General features: G+C 49.4%; 3 protein-coding genes across 3 annotated transcripts; 2 read left to right on the top strand and 1 right to left on the bottom strand.

The window, feature by feature from the left end:
• Positions 1 to 1375: 1375 nt before the first annotated feature.
• F5891DRAFT_935861 (uncharacterized protein) lies at positions 1376 to 2036 on the top strand (the record flags this gene model as incomplete). Its single annotated transcript, XM_041374047.1, has 2 exons — positions 1376 to 1760; positions 1855 to 2036. Coding segments are annotated over 2 exons (567 nt in total), but the record flags the coding sequence as incomplete, so codon positions are not given.
• Positions 2037 to 8797: 6761 nt separating this feature from the next.
• On the bottom strand, positions 8798 to 10386 carry F5891DRAFT_1163796 (uncharacterized protein). Its single transcript, XM_041365337.1, has 2 exons — positions 10034 to 10386; positions 8798 to 9972 (listed from the first exon to the last, which is right to left on the bottom strand). The coding sequence occupies exons 1-2, from the start codon at positions 10223 to 10225 to the stop codon at positions 8944 to 8946; spliced, it is 1221 nt and encodes a 406-aa protein (XP_041226882.1). The 5' UTR covers positions 10226 to 10386; the 3' UTR covers positions 8798 to 8943.
• Positions 10350 to 26633, top strand: F5891DRAFT_250304 (P-loop containing nucleoside triphosphate hydrolase protein). The gene is made up of 19 exons (XM_041371072.1): positions 10350 to 10784; positions 10834 to 11337; positions 11388 to 12956; positions 13008 to 13196; positions 13241 to 15668; positions 15723 to 15794; positions 15845 to 18196; positions 18277 to 18582; positions 18637 to 18964; positions 19016 to 19122; positions 19175 to 19285; positions 19338 to 19455; positions 19503 to 19576; positions 19632 to 19696; positions 19746 to 19890; positions 19941 to 22903; positions 22953 to 23278; positions 23333 to 24983; positions 25035 to 26633. Exons 1-19 carry the CDS (start codon positions 10477 to 10479, stop codon positions 26593 to 26595), a joined length of 15177 nt encoding a protein of 5058 aa, XP_041226883.1. The 5' UTR covers positions 10350 to 10476; the 3' UTR covers positions 26596 to 26633.
• Positions 26634 to 26635: the final 2 nt, after the last annotated feature.

A 26635-nucleotide genomic window follows, 5' to 3' on the forward strand; every position in this document is an offset into this window, starting at 1 on the left:
CTAGTTTCGATAAGGAGAAAAGGTTCAAGACGGTACATCCGGGTGTATAAGGTTAATGTCGAGCTCAGTGTCTGTCCAGGTATCAGATAAGCATCATATCAAGGAAGTAGATTACTCGGCGGAACTGCGCGAAACAGTGTACAGTCAAACGGAACAGATCAACCACATGAGACGTGAGATGCAAATGGTTTGTAGTAAGCTCACTAGACATTACAGATATCTGGCTCACGGCCGTGTAGGAAGCTCAAAACCTACAACAAGCACATTTGTCCAGCATGGAAGATATCAGAAAACAGTGGGAAGTAGCTCTGAGAGAGCGGGAAGCGCAACTCACCAAAGAATTTGAGGTAAATCATTTGGATGCTCGAACGACAGACACCCGTTGATGACAGTGACAAGGCTAGCCGCGCCGAGCAGCACCAACAGCTTGAAGATTATATGAGAAGTCGTGAAGCGGTCGGCCACTGCGAATCGCGAGGCGGTAGAAACTAGCAGTGCAGAAAATTCTAGAGGATAGTCGCAAACTGCTTTGAGCAAGAACTAGCTCAGCGTGAAGAAGAGTTCAATAGAAAGAAAGAGGAAGAGGTAAGGTGAATAACTTGTCACGAAAGGTGGTCAATGACAACCACAGTAGTTTCTAGAACGCGAGCAAGCGAGATTCAGCGAGATGGAGCAGAGGCTGAAGTCCGAAGTCGATAAGTTGAGGGTGAGGATATTGATTCGTGGCTGATGAGTATGCTGAAAATGCCCCAGGCAGAAAAAGAAAGCGAGCTGGCCAACATGGAACAGCAGTTTTCCAGGAGTTACAGATTACCGGATAGGGATACAGAAATGGATGACAGCCCCCGTCCATCCGCAAAGCCATCGTCAGGTACCCCATGCCTTGATACCATCAAGAAGTTAAAGAGAATTCGTGGAATATCGCGCAGGACTCGCCTTTTATCAGTACCTGCGGAGGTGAGTGTCTGGTATATTGTTGGATATGATGTAAACTCATGATACTAGGCGGACATGCAGGAAATCCATCAAGAACAATCATTCGAGAAAGATGCACCACGTCAACAACATGACGCTTCACCTATGGAAGATGCGATTGCAAGAGGTGTGGAGGCCGCTGCTGAGGCGCATTCTCATCGAGAAAGACTTCCCGCTCGTCAAAAAACGCAGTCCCCAGAAGAAAAAGATAGAGGATGAAGAAATTCGGCGAGAGAAGGCTGCCGAACTGAGCTGCGAAAGAGATTTTCTTCTGGTAAGCCGCAACATAGTATCGAGTTTGATTCCCCTTACATTGAAGTAGGGAGAAGTGCGGCGTTTGTTGAAAGATGTTTTCAAGATCACTCAGGATACCGATTTCATAGTCCATGAGGCGGCGAGTCGCGAGGATGTCTACTCATATGAATACGAAGATGGTCCAGGTCCCGATCTAAAAAATCTTACCTTTGATCTAAAAAATGGATCCAAAACCCCCTGGAATAGCAAGATTATTGATGTACTCCTCGAAGAAATACAGAAAAGGTGCGATGAAGAGAAGTGGCCATTCCAGAGGTCAGAGGCGTATTTCAGGGAAATCCTTCAAGACCGTTACAAGCGCTTGCGTACGATCTGGACGGCCGCGCAGCCCAAGGTCACAGCGAAGGGTATACTGGAGACCCCCGTAGAGGTGGAGAAAAGGTTGATTACGAAGAAGGACGAAACACTGAAAGCGACTCGTCAAACGACGCGTCGGAGGAATGTATGCCCGCAATCTCCAGATAATTTTAGTACTGAAGACTTCGCAGAAATATCGTCGTAGGGAAGCGGTTGTCGACAATCTCGTCAAACAAACGGCCGACGAAAACGAAGAAGACCTCCCAGCCTGGCGGTGGCTTCAACGTCTGATCAGGACGTTGGGAGAAGGCGGTATGAGTTCGGAGGAAAGCGATGTAGAAAACGACATTGAAACCGTTCTTCGTGTCAAAAATATGACATGGCGCCGAGCGGTAGAGCGGGAGATGGACATCGTCGATCACCAAAGACTTATGGACGACGATATCTTCGCCCCTCAAGGCTCAAAACCAATGAAGCGGATACGCAGCAGCCGGGAATCCGATGACTTCCAGGGCACAAGTCGATGGGTTGCCTAAAGTTTTGTATAACGAAGGATGGCTCGCTGGTCTGACCAAGCGTCAAGTCGAGAGATTGACGATCTCGGAGAAGGAATTCAGGTGGATGAAAGTCGCGGTTGCGTAGACGAGATTCTGGGGAAGATGTCATTTTTTTGCAATGTGCAGATAGTAATGTACTCACTAGTGAGAGAATTTTGTGTTGCTATGCCCCTCCGCTGTATGTACGGTGGAGGAGTCGAGACGAGCAGGGAAACAGATATGGTGTCCTACGAGGCAGTTGTCGAATTGCGCTGGGTGAAACCTATGCGGTGTATAACCCCTTCAGCAGTGAGTTAATGGGTGTGCTGGGTGATACTTACGCAGTGTATATATGACCCCTTCCCCGGGCCATGGACGATGAGCTCAACAGTACAAACGAAGAGCCAAGTGTACATCGATCGCTTGGCCATATCGTTCTTTACCCAGGCTTGCCTTAAGTGGGTGACCAATTGGTCGTTCACGTGTGCACCTACGTATGGTCTAGCGGAGGGTATTCTTAAGGATTATCCAAATCCGAACATGTCTCCGCGTCGTCGGGCGTCAAGTTGACTGGGTGGACACGCAAGCAGAGCTCGCCCATCCAAACGGCTATGAATCCATTGAAAGAGTAGTGACGTTGGAACGAGTGTATTGAGAGTGAGCTCGAGAGTACAAACTATCGAACTCGAAGAGATCTGTGAATGATGATCTCGACGGTACAAAACCATCGAGCTCGAAAAATCAGGGGTAAGATAATACTACCACAACCGTACGAAACAGTTGTAGTAGCAGTAAGGAGTAACTTGGGAACTTTGGCGAAATGTGAGATGGCGAGACAAACAGCTGCAAATAATATTACGTCAGCATTCTGATCTGAGATTAAGTCGCCCACCTAAAATGAGGCGGGAGGGGTCGGGGCGCTCAATGTTAGGATGAGCTCGATAGTACAAACTATCGGGCTCGGAGAGATCGGGGGGCGAGGAACTCAATGGTACAAACCACCAAGGTCGGAAACTTAAGGGGACGATACTACTACAACCGTACGAAACAGTTGTAGTAGCGGACTATAGGAAAGGAGTAACTTGAGACTTTGGCGAAATTTCAGATGCGCGACAAATAGTTACAAATACAATTATGTCATCATTGTAATTGTCAATTACAATGATGACATAATTGTATTTGTAACTATTTGTCGCGCATCTGAAATTTCGCCAAAGTCTCAAGTTACTCCTTTCCTATAGTCCGCTACTACAACTGTTTCGTACGGTTGTAGTAGTATCGTCCCCTTAAGTTTCCGACCTTGGTGGTTTGTACCATTGAGTTCCTCGCCCCCCGATCTCTCCGAGCCCGATAGTTTGTACTATCGAGCTCATCCTAACATTGAGCGCCCCGACCCCTCCCGCCTCATTTTAGGTGGGCGACTTAATCTCAGATCAGAATGCTGACGTAATATTATTTGCAGCTGTTTGTCTCGCCATCTCACATTTCGCCAAAGTTCCCAAGTTACTCCTTACTGCTACTACAACTGTTTCGTACGGTTGTGGTAGTATTATCTTACCCCTGATTTTTCGAGCTCGATGGTTTTGTACCGTCGAGATCATCATTCACAGATCTCTTCGAGTTCGATAGTTTGTACTCTCGAGCTCACTCTCAATACACTCGTTCCAACGTCACTACTCTTTCAATGGATTCATAGCCGTTTGGATGGGCGAGCTCTGCTTGCGTGTCCACCCAGTCAACTTGACGCCCGACGACTGCGGAGACATGTTCGGATTTGGATAATCCTTAAGAATACCCTCCGCTAGACCATACGTAGGTGCACACGTGAACGACCAATTGGTCACCCACTTAAGGCAAGCCTGGGTAAAGAACGATATGGCCAAGCGATCGATGTACACTTGGCTCTTCGTTTGTACTGTTGAGCTCATGTTCTCTTATACTTTCGTCACTCTGAGCCCGATAGTTTGTACTGTTGAGCTTATCGTTCCTCGTCGACATTTGCGAACATGGAATTTTCCCGACGATACGACCGGATTGCGTGACCACTCGGGCACTTGGAATTCCGTTGCACTTGTCTCGTCAGATCTATATTACGGTATGTATTGTTCCATCGTCCCTTGTCATGCATCCGAATAGTGTCCATATAGGCAATCACCTTGTACTTCGTCATTGGCATTTGTCTCCGATGCCTTGTTTGTGAGTTGCTCCATTCTTTCCTTGTTTTTTTTTTCATTTAAGTCCCGCTATGCCAGGATCTACTTCCAATCACCCAATTACCAACCTCCCTCAATTCTCCATGCCCATAGCCCGTGCAACACTCAAACGATGCCTTTGCGAGGAGTGCATTGAGAAAGGCGGATATGACGAGAAAGGCGCACCAACAGGAGTGCTCATGGCCGAACACTTAATCGTGTCTCATATCTTGCGTGTAAAAGCGGAACGCGCCGCAGGTAACAGTGTGATTATTGACGTAGATTTTTCTGCCACTGACCTTGCCGCATGCACCTTCGCAGACAACACGTCATCAGTCGCCGTCATCGCCGACGATCTTCGTCGCTTGACCCTTGATACGGATGTACCGGTCAATATTTCTCCGAGCTCGACAGTTTGTACTGTCGAGCTCAAACCTGACACAGTACCTGTCTCGAAAAAGGGATGCAATCGACGCACCGCGAAGGCGTTGGTTGTCCTTGACAACATCGAGTCTCGGATCCAGCAATGCTTTCACTTGTTGCTGCATTCTTGTCGCATTGATCACGTTGGTCGCGAACTACATTTACTTCAGTAAAGCCATGCAAAACGTCATTCGGCAGACCGATATCGTGATTGCACGAAAGAAGGCGATCGAATCGCAGATAGACATATTGGCAACCCAGTGCAGCAGTCACGAGCCATCCGAATGATACACCCGTCGAGATCAATACCGGTAAGTGAGCGTGCGGATCATCATGACAGTTCTTTGCTTATCGTTCAGTAGATACCCTTCCGCAAGATCCAGTGAACGAGTTAGATGAAATCACTCAAATCGTTCTCTTCCTTGGCGTCGCATGCAGAGTTATCATAGGGGTCAGCAGGAGTAGTTGTGATCTAATCATGAAGATCATTTCCGTCATACTATTTCTCGCATTCCGGAGACCAGATAACAGCCTCAACTCCTCCCACACAAATATCCTAAAGCAGATCCCAATGACCTCAGAAAGCGCCGAGGCCAGATTCCATCTCAAGGGAAAGATTGTCCCGTATGCTGTCTGCAGTTGCCATTGCACCTATCCACCAACTTATGCACCAGGCTCGACGACTCCAGTATATCCTGAACGGTGCACTCATCGTCCCATGCTCACGACCGAATGTGGCGAGGCTTTGCTTGTTGGTGCTGATGGAAATTTCCGACCCAGGAGGACCTTCATGTACCACGATTTCAAGGATTATCTGTTCGGTCTTCTCTCTCGTAGAGATATCGAGGCCGTGATGGATCAGGCATGCGACAATCTGATGGACTCCATCGATTCCCCCCATCCGTCCTTCATCAAAACCCCCTTTGAAGCTCAATTTCTCCGCCAGTTCGATGGTCCTCAGCCGGGTTCACTTTTTGTTGATAGAGGAGAGGAGGGACGCTATGTCTTTCGCTCTCCATGTGGATTTTTTCAATCCGGAAGGTCTGAATATCCGCAGGCGCCAGTACATCATGCGGAATCATCTCTATGGCATGCTTAAATTTACCGGTGGATATCAGATACAAGCCGGAGAATATGTATGTTGCGGGTATCATCCCAGGTCCGAAGCAGCCGTCACTGGAGAACCTCAACCACTACATCCGACCCCTCATCAATGATTTGGTAGATGCATGGCAGCGCGGTATCAAGTTCTCCAAAACGGCTTGTTACCCCCATGGCCGGCTTACTCGTAGCGCCGTCGCCCCTGTTGTCTGTGACCTCCCCGCCGCTCGTCATATTGCTTCTATGGCTGGAGTTGGCAGTCACTTCTATTGCAGTGCGTGCAATTGTTATCATAAGTCTACCTGTGGAAGAGTCGACTTCGAGAAGTGGGAACCTCGCAACAAAGTAACATTGCGAGAATATGCTGAGCAGTGGAGAGACGCTGCTACATCCTCTGAACGTGAAAGACTGTTCAAGGCTCATGGCTGTGCGCTATTCCGAACTCTGGCGCTTACCATACTGGGACCCCTCCCGGCAACTTGTCATTGATCCGATGCACTGCATATTGGAAGGCTTGGCCCAACACCACACCCGACATCTTCTCGGTTTAACCTCAGAGTCGACCACATCGACATCGCCCTCCCCGGCATTTGCGTGTGACTTTGGCGAAATACCTCCCGGGACAATGACAGCCAAAGAGGTAACACAGATATCCGCGATTCGCACCCTCCTCGCATCTCACGTAGGTTCTGGCGACGATAATCAACTGGAGGAATGCTTTGACAAGCTAAAAAGCACTCTGTCTCATAAAAATTCCGGACCGTTGAGATTTGCCTGCAATTCTTTACATTGTATGCCCCAGAAAGTTGGCAGAACGCTGAAGATTGACTACGTCAAGGCTCTTGTTGATTGGGTAAGCTCTTCGCTGTGATGTTTCTTGCCGTCAATTTCTCTAACACGCACTTCACAGCGTCGCGGACAACCTCTAGCGGCCCCTCGAAAAGTTCGTTCGTTCGAGACAGCAGAAGTACTTGATCGAATCCGTAACGTCATCCGTGATACGACCACCCCCACTTGGCTTGGTTCCGTCCCCAAGAATTTTGGCGAGGCATCTGCTGGGACAATTAAGGCTGATGAGTGGCGATCCCTTATCACGATCTATCTTCCCATCGCCCTCGTGAGCTTGTGGGGAGCTGGTACATCGCATTCTTCTGACGAAATTGCTGTTCGCCTCAAAACTATCCTCGATCACACTATGGAATTAGTCGGTGCAGTGTATCTTGCTTGTGCACGAACAATGACACCGAGAAGGGCTCAAGCCTATCGCTCGCATATCGCTGCTTATGTCGGAAAGTTGCAGACAATTCATCCCACCTTCTCAGTGCGACCGAATCACCATGCATCGTTCCATATATATGATTATCTGCTCCTATTCGGGCCTGCTCACTCGTGGTGGTCTTTTCCTTTCGAACGTTTGATTGGAATTATACAACGCATTCCTATCAATCACAAATTTGGTACGTCCTTTCAAAGCACGAACGAGAAAGTTAGACTTAATCCTGTTAGGGGAGCTTGAAAATACAATGCTTCTTTCCTATATCAAAGCTGCAAGACTTCGCCGTTGGCTCGCCTGACCAGACTGTCCGCCTGTTATTCAAGAGTGTGGGGTCCTGTTTGATCGAGTATTCAATAAGAGCGCTACGAGTTCTATCCATGAGCTTGCCGAAGATCCTATGAATGATGCCATCAAGGTTGCCGACTGTGCAGCAACTAGTGCGGTGCCTGAAGACCTGTATACCCTCATCAGACGACGAACGGCGGTATTACGCGCTACACTCAAGTTCGACGGTGTGATCTACAGTAAGGCGTCTACACACTTGGGCAACAGCCAGATTTTCTTCTATCCTCGCGGAGATCGGTCGTTAACCCCTGTCGCCGCCAGTATCAAATACATTTACAGTACGCTGACAGGAGAGTTATTGTTTGCTGTACAGCGACATATCCCGCTAGATCACCATACCGTCGATCCCTTCTCAATGTACCCTTATTTTCTGGCGAAATTGTACTCGACAGACTTCGAAACCCGCCTTGAAAATGCCAAGGTGTCATGGGTCGTTAGTCACTTTGCGCGATGGAGGGTTTCTGACCGTCACGCTGTGATTCTATCCTTATCTCGCGACTGAAACTACCTAGCAATATCTATAACTCTCCTGACTCAATTGTTATAGCTTTCAATATGAATATATTTATTTAATCTCTTGCATTTTTACAGGCGTGTGAGCGGGCGATGGGCAGGCGATGGGCGGGCGATGATCGGGCGATATATTTAATCTGAAGACAAAACTTGAAGTTTCGTCATCGCATTTTGTTGCCGCCGTGAACTTGATATTTTCGGCAGGGTCTAATTGTTTGATACAACTTAACATAGTGACCATGGACCAAACTTCAAGTAATTGTCCCAAGTTGAACGTCATAATAAAACTTTAAATTCAAGCACACGCTCAAAATCTGACAATATTTCTTATTTTCGGTGACGTATGGTCAGTGCCAAAATAGCTGCCAAAGCTTTATATTTTGGATCTTGCACAAAACACTGCCAAAATTTGAAGTTATGTGCCCATATATATGTTAGTTTAAATTTCAAAAATGTTCTTTGCATTCCGGATAACATTAAAACCTATCTTAAATATTGCGGACACCGTAGTGAAACCGTCACCGAAAGGACCGTCAATTTTTCACACGAAGTCACTCGCTGAGCCAGTCAGCCACATCATTGTTTCCTTGTTCACACCCTTCAGGCCACCGTCGGGAAATTGTACTATCAGTTTGCCACAGAGCAGAACAAGTTTGAATGTTTCTCGATAATATGCAGAAAATATAAATATCATGTAACGCACTCCTCACTATTCTGAATGGCGGAGTAGAGGTATACAATGGCGATGCTTGCCCATGCGTACGTCCTCAGGCCCGGACACCCAGTATCCCGCGCTTTTTCATGCAGTTCAATGGAGCTTAGAATTAGGAGAAAAATGCATGCATTCTACTCTTTTCGAGGACTGAGATACTTAACTGCTGCTATTGTACGATAGAATTGGTATACATGGTAACTTGACATCCGGGAGTTGTAGCGTACAGTAAGAGATCTACACATTAGAATTTGAGGTTCAACCAACGTGCACTTTGCTCATGAGATCGGCGAGTGTGTCTGCAACCATCTCGAACGTTGATTTCTTGTCCGTTGCCAGTGGTACGGGAATTTCCTCCGCTTCCTCAGCCTCCTCTGGTAATTCTTCATCCTTCTCTTCGTCGTCTCCCTCCTCCTCTTCGTCCTCTTCCGTACGGATAAGCTTGCCGCCATGAGCTTTCAAGTGTTCAGCGATGTCATCCAGATGTTCGTTATCCTCCACGTCATCATTATCCTGCAGGTCTAACCGTTTCAGCTTGGTCAACTTCGTCACGGCTTGGGCAAGGACCTCGTAGCTTTGGGCATCGAGGTTGTTGTTCTGCAATCGTAGCTCCTGAAGATTCTGGAGACTCTTTGTATTCGGATCGTTGAAAGCCTCTAGGAGTGGTGGCACTTCGCCTTCTCCGTTCGAGAGCATGCAGTCAGAAAGGTCGAGGAAGCGTAGCTTTGGCCAGCTGGTTTTGAGGGCCTCACCCCATGCACGAACAGCTTTCCGACCTTCTTCATCCATCTCCACATCTATGAATGCATTGTCCTGGAAATTCACAATCTGCAATTCAGAGCATGCGACAAGACCTCGCCCAAGGGCCTCAACACCATCCATACGAATGCCATTCTGGGGCATTTGCACCTCTGTAAGTGTCTTGTGTGCCTCGAATGCCTTGGCCCAGGCGGTAGCTCCTGGGTCTTCTAGCCGATTTCGGCCGCAGATGACAACCTCAAGGTTTGATCGTGAGCCATCTGTTGGTGCAGACTTGCGCACAGCTTCTGCAATCTTCTTGCCACCAGCGGGCCCGAGGCCATTGTTATTGAGACGGAGGACGCGTATAGAGTGATTACTTTCGAGAAATGGTGTAAGGAAGGGCACAACACGCTCTCCAAACGCGTTATCATTGAGGTTTATCTCTCGAAGGGAGGTCTTGTGTGAGAGTGGATCGAGGAGTGCTTGTATAGCAGCAGGGATCTCCTCGATAGTACGTCCCGTAAAGATATCTGCCAAGTCTGCAAGCTGAACACAAGTCAGTGGGGAACAATCTTTAAATATGAATTTCGAGAATTATAGTACGCACTTGAAGCACGTCCGCAGTCTCGAGGAATCGAGCAAACGCCTTGGCAGCTTCCACGCCGATGGAATTGCCTCCAAGGTGGATAGCTGTGAGTTTGGTAGGGTCGACGCCGGTAGTAAAGGGGGCAACATCAGCAGCTGTTTCAAGCTTTAATTGTTTGCCACGAATGTCAAGAATCGCCTTAGATGCCGCCATGGTTAGCGATGGGCAATCGATCGTGGTGAACGTTGTTCAGTAAAACACAAGGTGAATCGATAATCCCAAAATGGAAGCGCAACTTTATAGAAGTCACGTGCCAGGTGCAGTATTTTCCAAGATTTGAATCCTCCTGATTGACCACAACGGCGAGCACAGTGAGATTGACATCATCGACCACGACGAGAAGCAGCAAGACAGACTAAATATCACATGCGCCAGCCAAAAGCTTCTTTCCAAATCATATAGCTATGATGACCTCGACAAACGCATTCGACCCGCTCACCATCAATCTTGAAAAACAAAAACGTGCACTCTGTGCACTTCTGCCTCCCAATTCCTTCCATATCCAACATATAACTGAAGCGAATACACCAAAACACGCTCTATCCACATTATCTCGACTGCTGGCTGTTCCAGCTCTCACTCTGACAATCGCTGATCTGTTCAGACCTCTTTTGATTGATTTATGCGCCAGATGGCTTCACGACGATGACGATATCGAAGATAGGTTCATCGCGTTTTGTCTCCTCATTGAGCTTCATGAGGAGCTATATCCGTGCGCTTTTTTATCGCACTTGTGTTATTCATCTCACATCTGGTTGTAGATGTCTATACGCTTTCTTGCAAAAACAGTGTCTATCCAAGGGACCACTTGCTTTCATAGCTGCGGCTCCTTCTGTTGCTGAAATTGAAACCATTCGTCTGCACCGCATGTTGCTTGCATATTATCGCCTTCTCCGCGCTAATCGTCTCCTTCCCAAGCATCTACTATGGGACGGGTCGCTACTATCCAAACTACTCTTCCCGCCTCACCCTGATACAGGTGTACGATTACTTGCTGCTCGGTGCTATGCATCGCATGTTAGTATGGCAGAAAGTGAGCGTGAGAGGTTTATCACCCATGTCCTCGGCGAGTTTTGCAGCGTTGATTGTCCAATTAACTATGCCCAGACTATCGACGGGACTGTTGTTGATACCGACGGCTGGCTCGTACCTACATTGGAGATAAAGCGCATTTACGATGCACGCGACGCTATTCTCGAAAGTTCCGATTTTTACTCTCTTGACGCAGAGGATGTATTGCAGCCTCTCTCGGAGGCAGACCTGAGGTCTGTTACCTGCTATACTGTTGCAAATATGAACCTGATGCTTCTGCTAGTCCCTGGATTGCTAATATCCATGGTTTATTGATGCTCAAGTCATTTCCAACCATCCCTTCTCCCTCAGAGATTATTGCAACGCCTTCCGCTATAAATGCTCTCCGTGAAATTGCGACACACCTTTCTCTCCGCTTGCCTGTCCTCCTATCTTCTCCACCATCCTCAGGAAAATCACTCTTCATATCCCATCTCGCTTCCAGCTTACATCCGACGATACCAGTCAACGAGCTCATCGTGACCGTTCACCTAGCAGACACGTCCCTCGATCCTCGGGCCCTTCTTGGCTCCTACATTTCCTCACCAACACAACTCGGAACTTTTGAATGGAAGGATGGTGTACTTGTGCGCGCACTGCGTGAGGGGCGCTGGCTGGTGCTTTCTGACATAGATCGTGCTAGCATGGAAGTTTTGGCCCTGCTGAAGCCACTTGTCGAGAGTATGGGCCTTGGGAATTGGATTGGACATCGCGCAGGTATAGAGGTCCCCGGAAAGGGTCGCGTTGAGGCGCGTGAAGGTTTTGCACTTTTTGCAACTCGATCGCTTGCTGTTGGGCACGGAAAGAAGGTGCCTGCCCCAACATTTTTTGGTTCCCACAAATGGCATGAAGTGATAGTGGATGCACCAGATGCAGAAGAGGTCAGATCTATCATGGAAAGCAAGTTCCCGAAGATTGTGGGGGCTGCTGGGGCTCTTATCAAGCTCTGGGACGATGTACAGGCACTCGGCTCAACGTCATCTTCGCGTCCTGTCGGGCTACGTGAACTTCAGAAGTTTTGCCAGCGAGTTGAGCGCCTCCTGCCGTCCAGCCATACGGTGGATGTGGACATGGATAATGACACCCAGTTACCACTCTTCAACATCTTTCCCAATCCCAGTCTTCGTGAAGAAATATTCCTCGAGGCCCGTGATGTCTTTTTCGGTGCGGGTGCTCTCACTGCATCTGCGCGTGCACACTCTGCGCGGGTTTCCTCTGTTATTGGGGCACACTTGGATCTGGATGCAGAGCGGCAGGCTTGGTTGCTTTTCAGACACACATCGGATTTCGAAGTTGAGAAAGACGTCAATGGAGATGTGCTCGCAGCACGCTGTGGGCGCACGCGTCTCCCCGCTCGTCCCATGAAGGGCATGAGCACTGGTGCATCCTCACGACCCTTCGCATTGCACAAGCCAGCTCTGTTACTCCTCTCGCGTATCAGCACCGCACTCGCGCTGTCCGAGCCCGTCCTGCTTACTGGTGAGACTGGTACGGGTAAGACGAGCGCAGTAACATACCTTGCATCATTATTGAGACGTCCACTTATTTCCCTGAATCTCTCGCACCAAACGGAAGCTTCAGATCTTCTGGGAGGCTTTCGTCCTGTCGATGCACGCGTCAGGGGTAGCGAGTTGATGGAACATTGGAGCGAGTTATTCGGGAGAACGTTCAGCCGCAAACGAAATGCGGGTTTCGAGGATGGTTTGAGGAAAGCTGTGAGAGAAGGGCGGTGGAAGAGAGCTGTTGGTATGTGGAAGGAGAGTGGGAAGATGGCAAGGGAGAGGATTCGGGGCAAGGTTGAAGGAGATATAGGGTATGTATTAAGTTTAACTCGGTTTCCTCCATTTTTGATCCCACTTCTTAGGGAGAACGACTCTGACGCACCGAGAAAACGGAGAAAAGTCGAGGCCGAAATGAAGGTTTCCGACGCGGACTGGGAACGATTTGAGAAGGATGTGGATGAGTTTGACCTTCAACATGCCCAAGGGAAAGGTAAATTCACGTTTGATTTTGTGGAGGGTCCACTTGTGAAGGCTCTGCGCGCTGGTGATTGGTATGTTGCATGTTACACGCAGTTACGCTTCTCATAATTTCCAGGGTTCTCCTTGACGAGATCAACTTGGCAAGTCCGGAGACATTAGAGTGTATCACAGGCCTCCTGCGCGGTCCAACAGCCTCGATCACCCTCACTGAGCAAGGCTCCCTGTCTGCTGTCCCACGCCATCCTGATTTCCGTCTCTTCGCATGCATGAACCCCGCTACTGACGTCGGCAAGAAAGACCTCCCGCCCACCATCCGTACGCGCTTCACAGAAATTGATGTCCCTCCCCCCGATGCAGATCGTGAGACGCTACTCAGTATTGTTTCGCAGTATATCGGAGCAAGCGCGGTTGGTGATAAAGGTGCTGTGATGGATGTCGCAGAGTTCTATATCTCTGTCAAGGGTGCAGAGCTGGCGGATGGCTCAAACAAGAAGCCACATTACAGTATGCGCACCTTGGCGAGAGCCCTGACGTTTGCTGCAGATATTGCAGGGTCGTTCGGGTTGCGACGGGCGCTTTGGGAGGGGGTGTTGATGGCATTCACCATGGTGTTAGACGGAGGAAGCGCAGAAACTGTTACTGCCCTTGCACAGAAGCATATCCTTGCTGGTGTCCGCAATCCTCGATCGTTACTTGCCAGGGAACCCAGTTTTCCTCCTGGGCGGTCTATAGAAGAATTCATCAAGTTTGGACCGTTTCATCTTGAGAAGGGACCACTCCCCGAGGACCCCATGGAGGAATATATCATGACACCATCGGTCGAGAAGAAGCTCATTGACCTCGCAAGAATCGTTTTGACTCGACGCTTTCCCGTGCTCATCGAGGGTCCTACCTCAGCAGGCAAGACGAGCGCAGTGGAGTACCTCGCTCGCAGAACCGGTCACAACTTCATCCGTATCAATAACCATGAGCACACTGACGTGCAGGAATACCTCGGCTCATATGTTTCTGATCCTGCCACTGGCAAGCTCGTATTCAAAGATGGCTTGCTTGTCCATGCTCTCCGACATGGACATTGGATCGTACTGGACGAGCTGAACTTGGCACCTACAGACGTGTTGGAAGCTCTTAATCGGCTGCTAGATGACAATCGGGAACTTGTCGTTCCGGAGACACAAGAGGTCATCCGCCCACATCCACACTTTATGTTATTCGCAACACAGAATCCTCCTGGCCTATATGCAGGGAGGAAGGTTCTGTCCCGTGCCTTCCGAAATCGTTTCCTCGAGGTTCACTTCCAGGATGTGCCTCAAGCGGAGCTTGAAACCATTCTCTGCCAGCGTTGCCGTATCGCACCTTCCTATGGCCAGAAAATCGTCAGTGTGTTCCGTGAATTGCAGAAACGTCGTCAGTCGAGTCGCGTTTTCGAGAGCAAACAAGGTTTTGCAACTCTTCGTGATCTTTTTAGATGGGCCGGTCGTGATGCAGTGGGTTATCAAGAGTTGGCAGAGAATGGGTATATGCTACTTGCGGAACGTGCACGACGCGAAGACGACAAAGTCGTAGTGAAGGAGGTCATAGAGTCTATCATGAAAGTTCGCATCGACGAGCGAGCGATATACGACATTCATTCCACAGTAGGGGATGCACAGACCTTTTTAGGATGCCCCATACCGCCAGACTCACAGGTTGTCTGGACAAGTGCAATGCAACGGCTCTTCGTCCTGGTGTCACGTGCCCTGCGGTTCAACGAACCCGTGCTTTTGGTGGGAGAGACGGGTTCTGGGAAGACATCTGTCTGTCAGCTCTATGCAGAAGTCGTGTCCAAGCATCTGTATGCGCTAAACTGCCACCAAAACACAGAAACCGCAGACCTTATCGGTGGCTTGCGACCTGTACGCAACCGTGCCTCGGCCGAGGCCAATATTATCCGTGATGCTCATACGATCCTTGAGCGTGCAGGCATTGACGACATACCTTCTAATTCCCAACAACTGTTGTCCCGAATAAATACGCTCCTGAAGGCAGGCAAGGATTTGGACCCGTCGTTCCTGACTCCATTACGCGAAATTCAGGAGAACCTCAACCGGATTTGCTGCTTGTTTGAATGGCATGATGGGCCGTTAGTCCGCGCAATGCGTGAAGGAGACGTCTTTCTTCTCGACGAGATTTCCCTTGCCGACGATTCTGTTCTAGAACGTCTGAACAGCGTCCTGGAACCTGGTCGCACAATCGTGCTTGCAGAACGTGGCGGTATTGACGGTGATTATCCCGCCATACATGCTTCCAACGAGTTCAAGTTGCTTGCTACCATGAACCCGGGCGGTGATTATGGGAAGAAGGAGCTATCTCCCGCTCTACGAAACCGTTTCACGGAGATTTGGGTACCAGCAGTAACCAGTCAAGCGGATTTGCAGTTGATTGTTGACTACTCATGGAAGCACGACTCTATGAAGCCGTTCACGGGTCTGCTCCTGCAGTTCACAAACTGGCTTCGGGATAGAGTTCACGATCCTGCTATTTGCTCCCTGCGAGATATATTGGTAGGTCTCCATTTCGTTAATGTCGGCCAATCATACTAATCGGTATTTTTTTAGGCTTGGGTGACATTCGCCAATGCTGCATGCTCTGGCAGTGCAGAAACGTCCATGTTACCAGCGGAAATTTTTGTATGTTGGCGTTGTCTGTTCAAGCAATTTGGTTATTGACAACATCCCAGCATCACGCGGCCCACATGACTTTCCTCGACGGTCTTGGATCCTTGCCACAGCTAGCTTCCTACTCGTCTGATGCGCTCAGTCGACTGAGGAATGATGCCATTGAGAAGTTGCAGCTGCTCGTGCCATTCAAGGAAGCCGATAATTCATATGCTTTTGATGCATCAAACTTCGTGCAGCTTGGATCTTTTGCCATCTCTAAAGGCCCATTAAAATCAGTATTGCATAACTTCAATCTGCAGGCGCCGACTGCTCGTGAGAACGCAATGCGAGTGGTCAGGGCATGTCAGGTTTCCAAGCCGGTCCTCCTAGAAGGCAGTCCAGGCGTCGGAAAAACCAGTTTGATCACTACTCTTGCCATGCTTTCAGGATATCATCTCTGTCGAATCAATTTGTCCGACCAAACAGATCTTATGGATCTCTTCGGTTCCGATCTTCCTGTCGAGAATGGCTCTCCAGGAGAATTCGCCTGGAAAGATGCCGAATTCTTGACAGCCATGCAAGAAGGACATTGGGTTCTCCTCGATGAAATGAATCTCGCACCCCAGGCTATCCTCGAGGGACTTAATGCTGTTCTGGACCACCGAGGTACTGTATATATTCCCGAGCTCGGGAGATCCTTCGTCCGGCATCCCGCTTTCCGTGTCTTCGCAGCACAAAATCCACTCCAACAAGGAGGAGGTCGCAAAGGACTTCCAAAATCTTTTATGGACCGCTTCACGAAGGTTTACATCGAGGAGCTATCCCCTGAGGATCTTCTTCTTGTCTGTCAAGAGCGTTTTAAGGGTTGTGATGAGGACATGCTACGCGCCATGATCACATACAACAACCGCCTGAATCAGGAAGTTGTACACAAGAGGACTTTTGGTCGCGACGGCAGTCCTTGGGAATTCAACCTTCGCGATGTTCTCCGCTGGGGAGAGCTATTGCAATCATCGCCCATTTCACATCATCCTCGAGATTTCTTGCGAGCCATCTACCTCAGCAGGTTCAGGACTCTCGCTGATCGTAACTGCGCTCAACGATTGTTCGATGAAATCTTTTCTACATCTAGCCCAACCATCCTTCACAATCCGCATCCTATCATATCATCGTCACATTTCCGTATCGGGCACTACCTCGTAGAACGACGTAACAACACCCTTAGTCTTCGACCCAGGTGCCTGCTACAAGCGCACTTTGCTACACTAGAAGCCATTGGGGCATGTCTCTCTAGGTCGTGGTTAGTCATTGTTACAGGACGACACGACAGCGGTAAGTCAGAACTCATCCGTACTGTCGCTGATCTTTCAGGGAATATCCTTCATGAGATAACTATCACGAGTTCTACTGATACCATGGATATCCTTGGAGGTTTCGAACAAATGGATCATCGTACCCGAGTACTTGCTCTCGTTCAAGATATCATCAATTATGGAGAAAGTCGTTCCAAATACCTGTCTAGCTGTACCACCGATCACCAGACTTATCTCTCGCTTCTTCTCGGGTTATATTCATCACCTCTATCCTCCAACTCCCTCCTCCATTCTGCAGCACAAGTACTATCGACCTTCGCTGACGAAAATTCTACGGATGAAACACAGGCCTTACTGCATCGCGTTCGGCAATTATCGTCCGTGGTGACATCCAGTGGCCAATTTGAATGGGTCGATGGACCTCTCGTACGCGCAGTCAAGTTAGGGCACTGGGTAGTTCTGGACGGCGCGAATCTCTGTAATCCTTCCGTCCTCGACCGACTGAACTCTCTTTGTGAACCTGGTGGAGTTCTCGTTCTCAGTGAGAGAGGATATGTCAATGGTGCGGTACAAATGCTTAGACCGCATCCCAACTTTCGTATGTTTATGACATCTGACCCTCGATATGGCGAGCTATCGCGTGCGATGCGAAATCGTGGTATTGAAGTGTCATTGGCTGCTTCCTTATCCTCAGAAGATGAACTTCGCCTCCGAATTCATCATCGACTTCCTAGGACCATCTTAGGCACAGGTCCTCCTTTCGTCATGACCTACGAGCTTGCACGCAGAGGAATCTACCACACCCATCGCGGGGAAAGTAGTGACTCGTGGCCATCTGGGTTAGTTGAAGAAGAGTCTTCCACATCTTCGTTGATCACTCTGGCACCGTTCCTTCGACCATCCAAATCGGACCTGCGCGCTATGATTCATTTCATGCTAAGGACAATCTCTTTGGATGTGACTTCTTCGTTGCGGCGCTTTATGAAGTTCGCAATGCCTTCGTGCTCATCACAGTTTATTTTGGACGGTGCCCTTTCCTCGGGAGCTTTCAAGCTCTTTACTGAGTGGCGAAGAGATCTCCTCACTTCCCGAGTTACGAACGACGCTATTACAGCTCTGGTTAGTGTTCGCTACATCCGTGCTGGGTCTAGTGCACGTCGCACTATTTGCATGTACTCAATACGTTTATTGGAATATAGCCAATGGATACTTTCATGGTATGTCCGCCATGCAAGTTCTGCAGTCATGAGGACGGACATCATCCAATACACTTGATGCTTCTTCAAACTTTGAACTTGATCGCAGCAATATTCATCGATGATACCGAGCGAGCGGAGATGCCACAAGAACTGTACGGCATTTGTGCGAGCAAGATAACTTTACCAACACGCCAGCAACACCCGACATATCTACGACTGTTAGATGCTATTCATGAAGTTTTGAAAGAGGCGCGTAGAACGGCTGAGGAGGTTTTCAACCAAATCGTCAGAAGATCTGAAGTTCAGGTTAGATTTCAATTCTCTAGTCTCATACTAATCGTTGTATTGAATGATCATCAGCTGGTGGACCTTGAACTTGCCCTCAAATTACTTAGTATTTCCAGGCAACTCCGACGATCAGGAACGGGCACATATGTCGATTACTCCTCGATACAGGCATGCTCTAGGTCAATCGTAGCCGCGTTACAATTACGGAGCTGCTCAACATTTGAACGTCTCGCAAGTGTTTCTGCTGTATTAGATGAGGCAGTTTCCCCCACCTCTGGATTAGGTTTGACAGAAATGTGGACGCACTTGTTCGCGCCAATGACTATGGAAGTATCTCTTCCAGAGATCAGAAGGCTCGAGCATGTCGCTGGGCAACTACATGAAGGCTTAAATCAGCACGGTACAATTTATTTATTTTTGCGCTCGATACGTTCTCATCAATCCCAAATAGTCCATCGCAGGCAAATTCTAGATGTCTTATCCCTTTATACCCTTCCGCTTATGAGCACAGTATCCACTGACTTGGAGATAGAATTAGCACACACGGTGAAAGAAAAGGTTTAGTTCAATTATTGCTCCAGCGTGCACGCCGCTGAAGTGAAAATTCTAGGTTACGTCGAATTTCCAAGGGGGCAACAATTCTCTCAAACGATATGCTTCTCCTTCTCTCCTTATCTGCGAATTGCTCTGGTTGAGTGACATTCGTGAAGCATCATCATCGGTAAGTTGCGATTTGGTGCCCCTTGCAGGACATCCAGGATGACATCTTATAGACCGTTCCTCCTGCCATGAAACACTTGATTGATGTGGCATGTGAGGAACCACGCGAGGATCTCATTCGCTTTGCATCGTATCAGCATTTCATATGGGCACATGACGCAGGAGGGGGAGGTAAGGGCACCACTGTGTCCCTTAACATGCGACTGAATTTTTATTAGTTCCCACGCATCTCTTGACTGCTTTGCAGACTGGATGGCTCGCAAGTCTGTGGAATTCAAGCTTAACTCAGGCAGTGAGTGACTGTAACGTAGCCTCTGCATGTTCAGTGACTTACGAGATCCTGCCAGGAAATTCTTGATGGACCGGATGTCCTCCTTTGTCCGACTCTTCTTCGGGCCTCCATAAATTTGAAGTATAAAAACTTTGTTTCTATCCGTATCATGTACTCATCCACCGCATAGCCAAGCGCAGAGCGTTTCACTATCTTCCCTCGAAGGGCACGAAGTTTCTGTTCGTCGTCACCTACGGCTGCTCTCTATGCAATGTGTTGTTCATGAGTCGCGGGTACAACAATTGTCGGCATTCATGTACCAATGTATTCTATCTGTAAGTGAAGCGGTGGCCACTATCGCAATTCTTATCTGATCGCCCATCAGGTGGCATCCTGCTTCGCTTCATCATTTGATGATATTAACTGGCAAGCCATGCTCGGATCTGCCGTCAACAGCAGCGCCTTTCCCATGACAATGTTGTCTCTCCTCGAACATTCCAAGCACGAGCCCTTGAAAGCAGCTATCCATCTGTTTTTGCGCCCCAACCTCATACGGTTCGCAACCGACCACCAGCCACGAGACATAACAGCGGCTCGCTTGGGGCGTTGCTATATTTCTCTCAGTAGAGTGATCCTCAACCTATCCATTCCTGATCTTCCGGTAGACCCCGCAACCGTGATCCGTCGTTTAGCGGAATATTCGCAAGAAGAGACTGATTTTCTGTCGACCCAGTCGTCTCTCCATAAAGCATGGGAACAACGAACCGCTGGCAATCTATCCAACAGTGTTATACAATATCTCGATGTTTTATCTGAAGCCGAACACAAAAATCTACCACTGGGTTCCTCAAACCTTCCCCGACGACCTGATGGTAACCGCATTCACGCATTTTGGTCCGAGGTTTCACAGTTTCAAAGTCAAGTCATCCAACCCAACAAGGTTGATGATTTAACTGCCATTCTCGAAACCGGCGATCCTTCTTCTTTCGCGCGTGAATCCGTGATGCAGGAATCAATATCTGGGTTTTGTCAACGGATGGACGATCTTTACCGCGACTTTGAAGATATTGCAAAGATTATTCGCCTAGCGCTCCTCCTCCTCCGTTTCGGGATCCGACTTATTCGCTGTTCTGCGCAGCAAATGTCCTACGCACAGCATGCTCAACAGAACATAGCTGCTGCTTCCCTGGTGACATATCCATCTCTTCGCAGTGCGCAACTGTTGCAGACGCAACTTGAACGAGGAGCTGCATCCGGAGCATCTCCCTCTGACCAGGTCCTACTGCATGTGTCAGCCATAGGCCTCCGTGCTGCTATATCAGGCCTCGCTCCCCATGCTGCTGCTGTTCATGCGGCATATGAGCAAGCATTCAGGCTCTGGACTATGGACCGCACTCGCCAAAATGAGAAGGAACACGATGACTCGTCGCTATACAGACGTAGCACCCTTAATCACGATGCCTCCACGGAAGTTGAAGCGGAACAGAAAGAGTTTTTGGAGCTGTTCCCAACATTTGAGGACGCACTCGCTAGTCCTGACGGCATGCCCAACAAGATTCACGAAAAACCCTCTGAGTTCTTTAGTGCTTGCGCAGCCGAAGCGTTGTTGGGGATGCACTTCGGACTCACTGGAGTCACTAGTATCGGTATCAGCGTCGGAGGTCCCAATACGAGGTTTAATTCATCTCGTCGGTCGGTTTTGAAGACGCTCCTCGACAATCGATATCCTACTCTCCCAGACACCCTTGATGATGAATCGTTGCACGAACAGCTTTCTTTAGTCCACGATCATCTTCTCGCGCTGAAGTCTCAGGAGCGCCCTACTGGTCAGCTGTTCAACTTCTATACTGACGCGAACATAAGAGAGGCGAAGAAGGCCCTTGCAGCAGTGGGCTCCCTTAGAATACGGTTGATCGCGCTCGTCGAAGACTGGCCAGATCAGATGGTTTTACAGCACCTGAAAGACCGTTGCGATGCGTACCTGGCCCTGGACATAAACAGTCCCATTGCCAAATTGTTGTCCGGCCTGGAGCAAATCATACTGCAGACAGACGACTGGGAAATGTACGCACACCGAGGAAATAGCCTCAAGGCACATCAGCAAGAGTTCATAATGCTCGTTGTAGAATGGAGACGCTTGGAACTATCGTGCTGGAAAGTGCTATTACAGTCTCAATCTGACTCGTTCACCAAAGGAGTTTCGGAATTTTGGTTCCGACTGTATGATCTCACAGTGCGCGGCACCCTTAGTGCAGCTCAAGAGGATGAAGGCGCAGCTACTGGAGCTCTCCAACAATATCTCAGGCAACTGCCATCACTCCTGGATGACTTCATGCGTTCCAGCGCTCTGGGTCAATTCCAAGTCAGGTTGGATCTCCTCGGGACTTTCAGGGTCATCGTCGGTCATATCGCATCTACGTTGGACGGATGGCAGCGCAATGCCCTTCAACGCGTCGAACTTGTCTTGACGTCCACTCGGAGATACTATCGATTGTTTGCAGCCCAGTTAGCCGGATCTCTAGCGGATCAAAGAGGAGAACTTGAGAAAGATGTTCAGGCATTCATAAAGCTCGCCAGCTGGAAAGACATCAACGTCCAAGCCCTGAAGCAAAGTGCTCAACGAACGCATCATCAACTCTACAAGCTAATCCGCAAATTCCGGGAGATCCTGCGTCAGCCCATTGCTGAGCGCATACTGCCGACATTCGCTGGTGATGCAGAATGCACCCAGTCAATAGATGTTCTGGGTTACTCGGGAGATCTGCTCCCCATAGCATACACTCTGGAGCGTGGCAACTCTCTTCAACCGAACGAAACCTATTTCACACCATCTCACCTTGCCAATTTAAACCAGACACTCGAAAGATTCCATAGGCTTATGAACAGTCGTATTCGGGCTTTCCTGCGCCGACGTCTTCCTCATCATGTTGACCAACTTGCGGTCGAGATCATACTTACCGTACGAGACCTAGCAGCAGAAGGCGTGCCCCCAGGTCTTTCCAAGGAGAAACGAGAAAAATACGTGAAGGGCCTGCTGGTTCGCAAGAGGAAGGCTTTGAGTGATCTCTTGAAGGAGCTCAAACGTGCCGGTCTCGCTGCCAATGTCAAACCCGAAGTGCTCAGCGAGCTCAGAGATGAAAGCTGGATACGAGAGCAACCGTCGATGCCTCCAGAAAGTTCCATACACGTCGAGAAAGGGGAGTATTACTTCGACCGCCTTCGTGGTGCTCTTTCGGCAGTCAGAGTCTTGGTTTCCGATCATCACTCGGACATAAGCACGCGTGATTTGCTTCGAGGTATTGCCTTTGTAGAGTCTGGTTATTCATTAGCTCTTAAGGCGAGGTCTTCGTAAGTCAACAAATTCTTGATGACACCCTTTCTCACCGTGAGTTTCCAGGTTGTCAACAGCTTTTCAATGTTTCATCGACATCAGACGGTGCACCGAGCGCCTTCAGACCCTCGTCGAAGCCCCCCTACTTATCACCAAAGGATTCTCCCCCGCTCGTCTGCTGCATCTATGTCAAGCACTCGGCAACGCCGTGCATGCTTTTGAAGAACTTCTCCAAGGAATTCGCCTTTTCATCGAGATTCAGGAGGACCAGGGCGCCGCACCATTAGTCATGGTTGAGGTTCAATCAGTTTATGCCAAGACACTAGTTCTTCGTGACCGTGCTTCAGAAGTTTTACAAGGAAGCCAGCACGCAATGCCTATGGTGCTACCTGGTGGTGGGTTGGTTCCTTACAGACATGGTCACAAGCTGATTATTTGCCCAACAGTCGAACACTCCACTGTTAAAGAAGCTGACGAACATTTCCGTGCCATTCCCGACTACCTCCAGAAGATGACAATGGCGGAACCACGACTCAGCTACATCTTGTCTCCTATCGAGCAATGGCTCCGTAATCAATACGTTTCTACAGATGCCGAGACAACATCCGGAGCTGCAGAGTCATTGGCTGCGGATGTCATCATCGAGACGCTTTTGGTGACAGTGCAATCCCTCTTGAAAAGATGTCCGGAAGGGTCTACCGACGAGCCTCTTGATGATGAAGCCCAGGATAATTTCATCCGTGAAGATTTGCGCACAATTTCAGGCTTCACTCAATCCTTAGACCTTGAAGTCCTCTTGGAGCGGCTGCATGTCATGACGACCCATCTTTCCTCCCTTTCACAGTCCGACATCCAGGCAAGCCTTCGGCGCCTCCTCCCCTTTCTTCAGTGCTACATTTCTTTCGTGGGAGAACACCTCATGGTGCACAGTCAGTGGACAAAGGCCCTCTTCAAGCTTGATTTCATCGTTTCCTCTACCATGCATACTATCGCTAGGCAAGGCTTTTGTTTGCCCCCGGATACAACTGATTCGGGTGATGCCGAAGGTGGCACCGAGACTGCTGGGGGAGTGGGCCTAGGTGATGGAACGGGAATGGAGAACGTCAGCAAGGAGATCGAGGATGAAAGTCAGGTTGAAGGATTAAAAGGGGATGAAGGTGAAGCTCAAGATGAGCAGGGGCACGGGGCTGATGATAATACTATTGAGATGAGCGAGGATATTGGTGGGGAGATGGAAGATGTGCCAGATGATGGAGATCAGGACGGGGATCAGGAAGATGATGACGATGAACAGGAGGAGCCGGATGAGCAGCTGGGGAAACTTGATGCAGGCGATCCGAATGCAGTCGACGAAAAGCTGTGGGGAGACGAATCTACGGAATTAGATTCCGCAGATCAGGACCAGGTTCCCCAAGACCGCTCAGATTCGCAGCAGGAGGAATCAGAGATCGTAGCCAAGGAGCGCGACCAATCAAAGAAAGAGGGTGGAAAGGAGAAGGAGAAGGAGAAAGAGAAAGAGGAAAAGAAAGATGGAACGGTCGATGAAAAAGGCGAGGAGATCCAAGAAAGCGAGGAAAACAAGGGCGAAGAACCCGACGAAGATTTGGAGGCCCCGAATGCAAATGGTGCGCCCATGGACGAGTACATTCCCGATGCCAACACTTTGGATCTGCCCGATGACATGGCTCTGGAGCCTGACGAACAAGGGGATCAGGGAGGACTCGAAATGGGGGATGAAATGGATACAGAGTTGGACGAAGATGAACAACACACCGATGAGATGGAGGAAACAGACAGCCTTGGAAAGGACGAGTCTCCAGGGGATATACCAGAACCTCAATCGCAAGAAAACCAGCCGCCGGATCAGCCTCCCCAAGCTACAGACCATGATGCAGACAATGTAGAGGAAGACGTCGAGGAAGGCGCTATTGCTCAGCCAGATGTTTCTCCTGGGAACGGAGATGCTGGGAACAAAGACAATGAGCCACAGGCCAATGATGGTGCACAACAAGGGCAGGCAGGCGACGCATCTGGTGAGATGAAGGACGATGCCGCAGCACCTGAACAGAGCACCAACGAGACCTCTGAAGAATCAAAGTACGCCGCCCATTTATCCATGCAGAAACCTGTATCTGAACTTGTGACCAGACCAAGAGATGATGCTGAACCCTCGAAACCATGGTCTTCCACTGACACGGCCACGAAACCAGGTACATCAGCGGAGGGCATGCAGCATGGTGGAGCCTATGCCCGCCAACACACCGAACTCACCACGAACCCTATCCGTAACCTTGGTGATGCACTCAAAGAGGTACAACAGCGCTTCGAAGATATCCTGGGCGGTGGAGAGTCTTCCCCGTCCGCTGCAGACCAAGCTGCTGAGCAAATCGAGTATGCTGATGCGGACGAGGAGATGCAGGCTTTGGGTGCAGCGGGCGAGGAGCAGGTTGCGAAGCTGAATGAGCTAAGGCTTGTTGATGAGAAAACAGAAGCAGTCGCACTACCCATGGATATCGATGCTCCCCGCACGGATGAGCTTGCACCACCACCACAGCCATTGACTGCATTGCATACGGAGCCAGTGACAGAGGGTGCACGTCCAGACATAGAAGGCGCCATAACTAAGTTGGAGACGCACTCTGGTGCAGACCCCGAACATGTTTCCTCACGCCGTGATCCTTCATCTTTACAAGCGGATGTCGATGAAGACATGGAACAATCCAGTCCAGACAGCTCCTTTGAAAACATAGAGGCAGCCCTCCAGACCTGGCAGGATTCAGGCTATACCTGCGAAGATGCTGAATCTCTTTGGCGGCTTTACACGTCCCTCACACACGACCTCTCTTACGCTCTTTGCGAACAACTGCGTCTTATCCTTGCACCCACCCTGGCCACTCGTCTCAAAGGCGACTACCGGACAGGCAAGAGGCTCAACATGAAGAAGATCATTCCTTATATCGCCTCTGACTACACCAAGGACAAGATCTGGCTTCGGCGCACGCGCCCCAGCCAGCGCGAATACCAGGTCCTTCTTGCACTCGATGACAGCCGCAGTATGGCAAGCTCCCGCAGCGTACATCTTGCTTATCAGACACTTGCCCTCGTGAGCAACGCCATGGGGAAACTTGAGGTCGGCGACGTTGCAATTGCCAGGTTCGGCGAGGGCATGGAGTTACTTCATGGCTTTGACGAAGGACCATTCACGGATGCTGCTGGTGCAAAGACGCTCGGCGCGTTCAGATTTGAGCAGCGTGCCACGAACGTCCTGGATATGGTAGAGAGGAGCCTCGAAGTGCTAGAGATCGCCCGAGAAAGAAAGGCCACCGGGTCGGCAAGTGCAGGTGAACTATGGCAACTTGAGATCATCATTTCGGACGGTATCTGTCAAGATCACGAGCGTTTGCGGCAGGTGCTGAGACGGGCAACAAGCCAACGCGTTATGGTCGTGTTCATCATCATTGACTCACTGCACTCGACCTCCACTTCTGGGCAAGGGCAAACACAAGACGCTTCTGCTGTACAGAACTCAATCGTTTCGATGAATCAAGTCGCCTACACGATGATCAACGGGCGCATGGAGCTTCAGGTAGAGAGGTATTTGGATTCTTTCCCATTTGATTACTATGTGGTGTTACGAAGCGTTGAGGCGCTACCTGAAGTACTGTCAGATACACTTAGACAATTTTTCGAAAGGATCTCCGAAGAGTAGAATACTATATGAATGATAACAATTGAGTTCTACTTGCAGT

This window comes from Suillus fuscotomentosus (assembly GCF_016647785.1).
Source record: "Suillus fuscotomentosus strain FC203 chromosome Unknown F5891scaffold_22, whole genome shotgun sequence".
NCBI classification, from domain to species: domain Eukaryota; kingdom Fungi; phylum Basidiomycota; class Agaricomycetes; order Boletales; family Suillaceae; genus Suillus; species Suillus fuscotomentosus.

What these genes read in the sequence shown, in the direction of transcription:
- F5891DRAFT_1163796 (XM_041365337.1), bottom strand. Translation starts at nt 10,225, where the DNA reads ATGGCGGCATCTAAGGCGATTCTTGACATTCGTGGCAAACAATTAAAG. An exon ending in AGACTGCGGACGTGCTTCAA is followed by an intron (nt 9,973 to 10,033) that starts GTGCGTACTATA and finishes ACTTGTGTTCAG; the next exon opens with CTTGCAGACTTGGCAGATAT.
- F5891DRAFT_250304 (XM_041371072.1), top strand. Translation starts at nt 10,477, where the DNA reads ATGATGACCTCGACAAACGCATTCGACCCGCTCACCATCAATCTTGAA. An exon ending in CTTCATGAGGAGCTATATCC is followed by an intron (nt 10,785 to 10,833) that starts GTGCGCTTTTTT and finishes ATCTGGTTGTAG; the next exon opens with ATGTCTATACGCTTTCTTGC. An exon ending in CTCTCGGAGGCAGACCTGAG is followed by an intron (nt 11,338 to 11,387) that starts GTCTGTTACCTG and finishes TGCTTCTGCTAG; the next exon opens with TCCCTGGATTGCTAATATCC.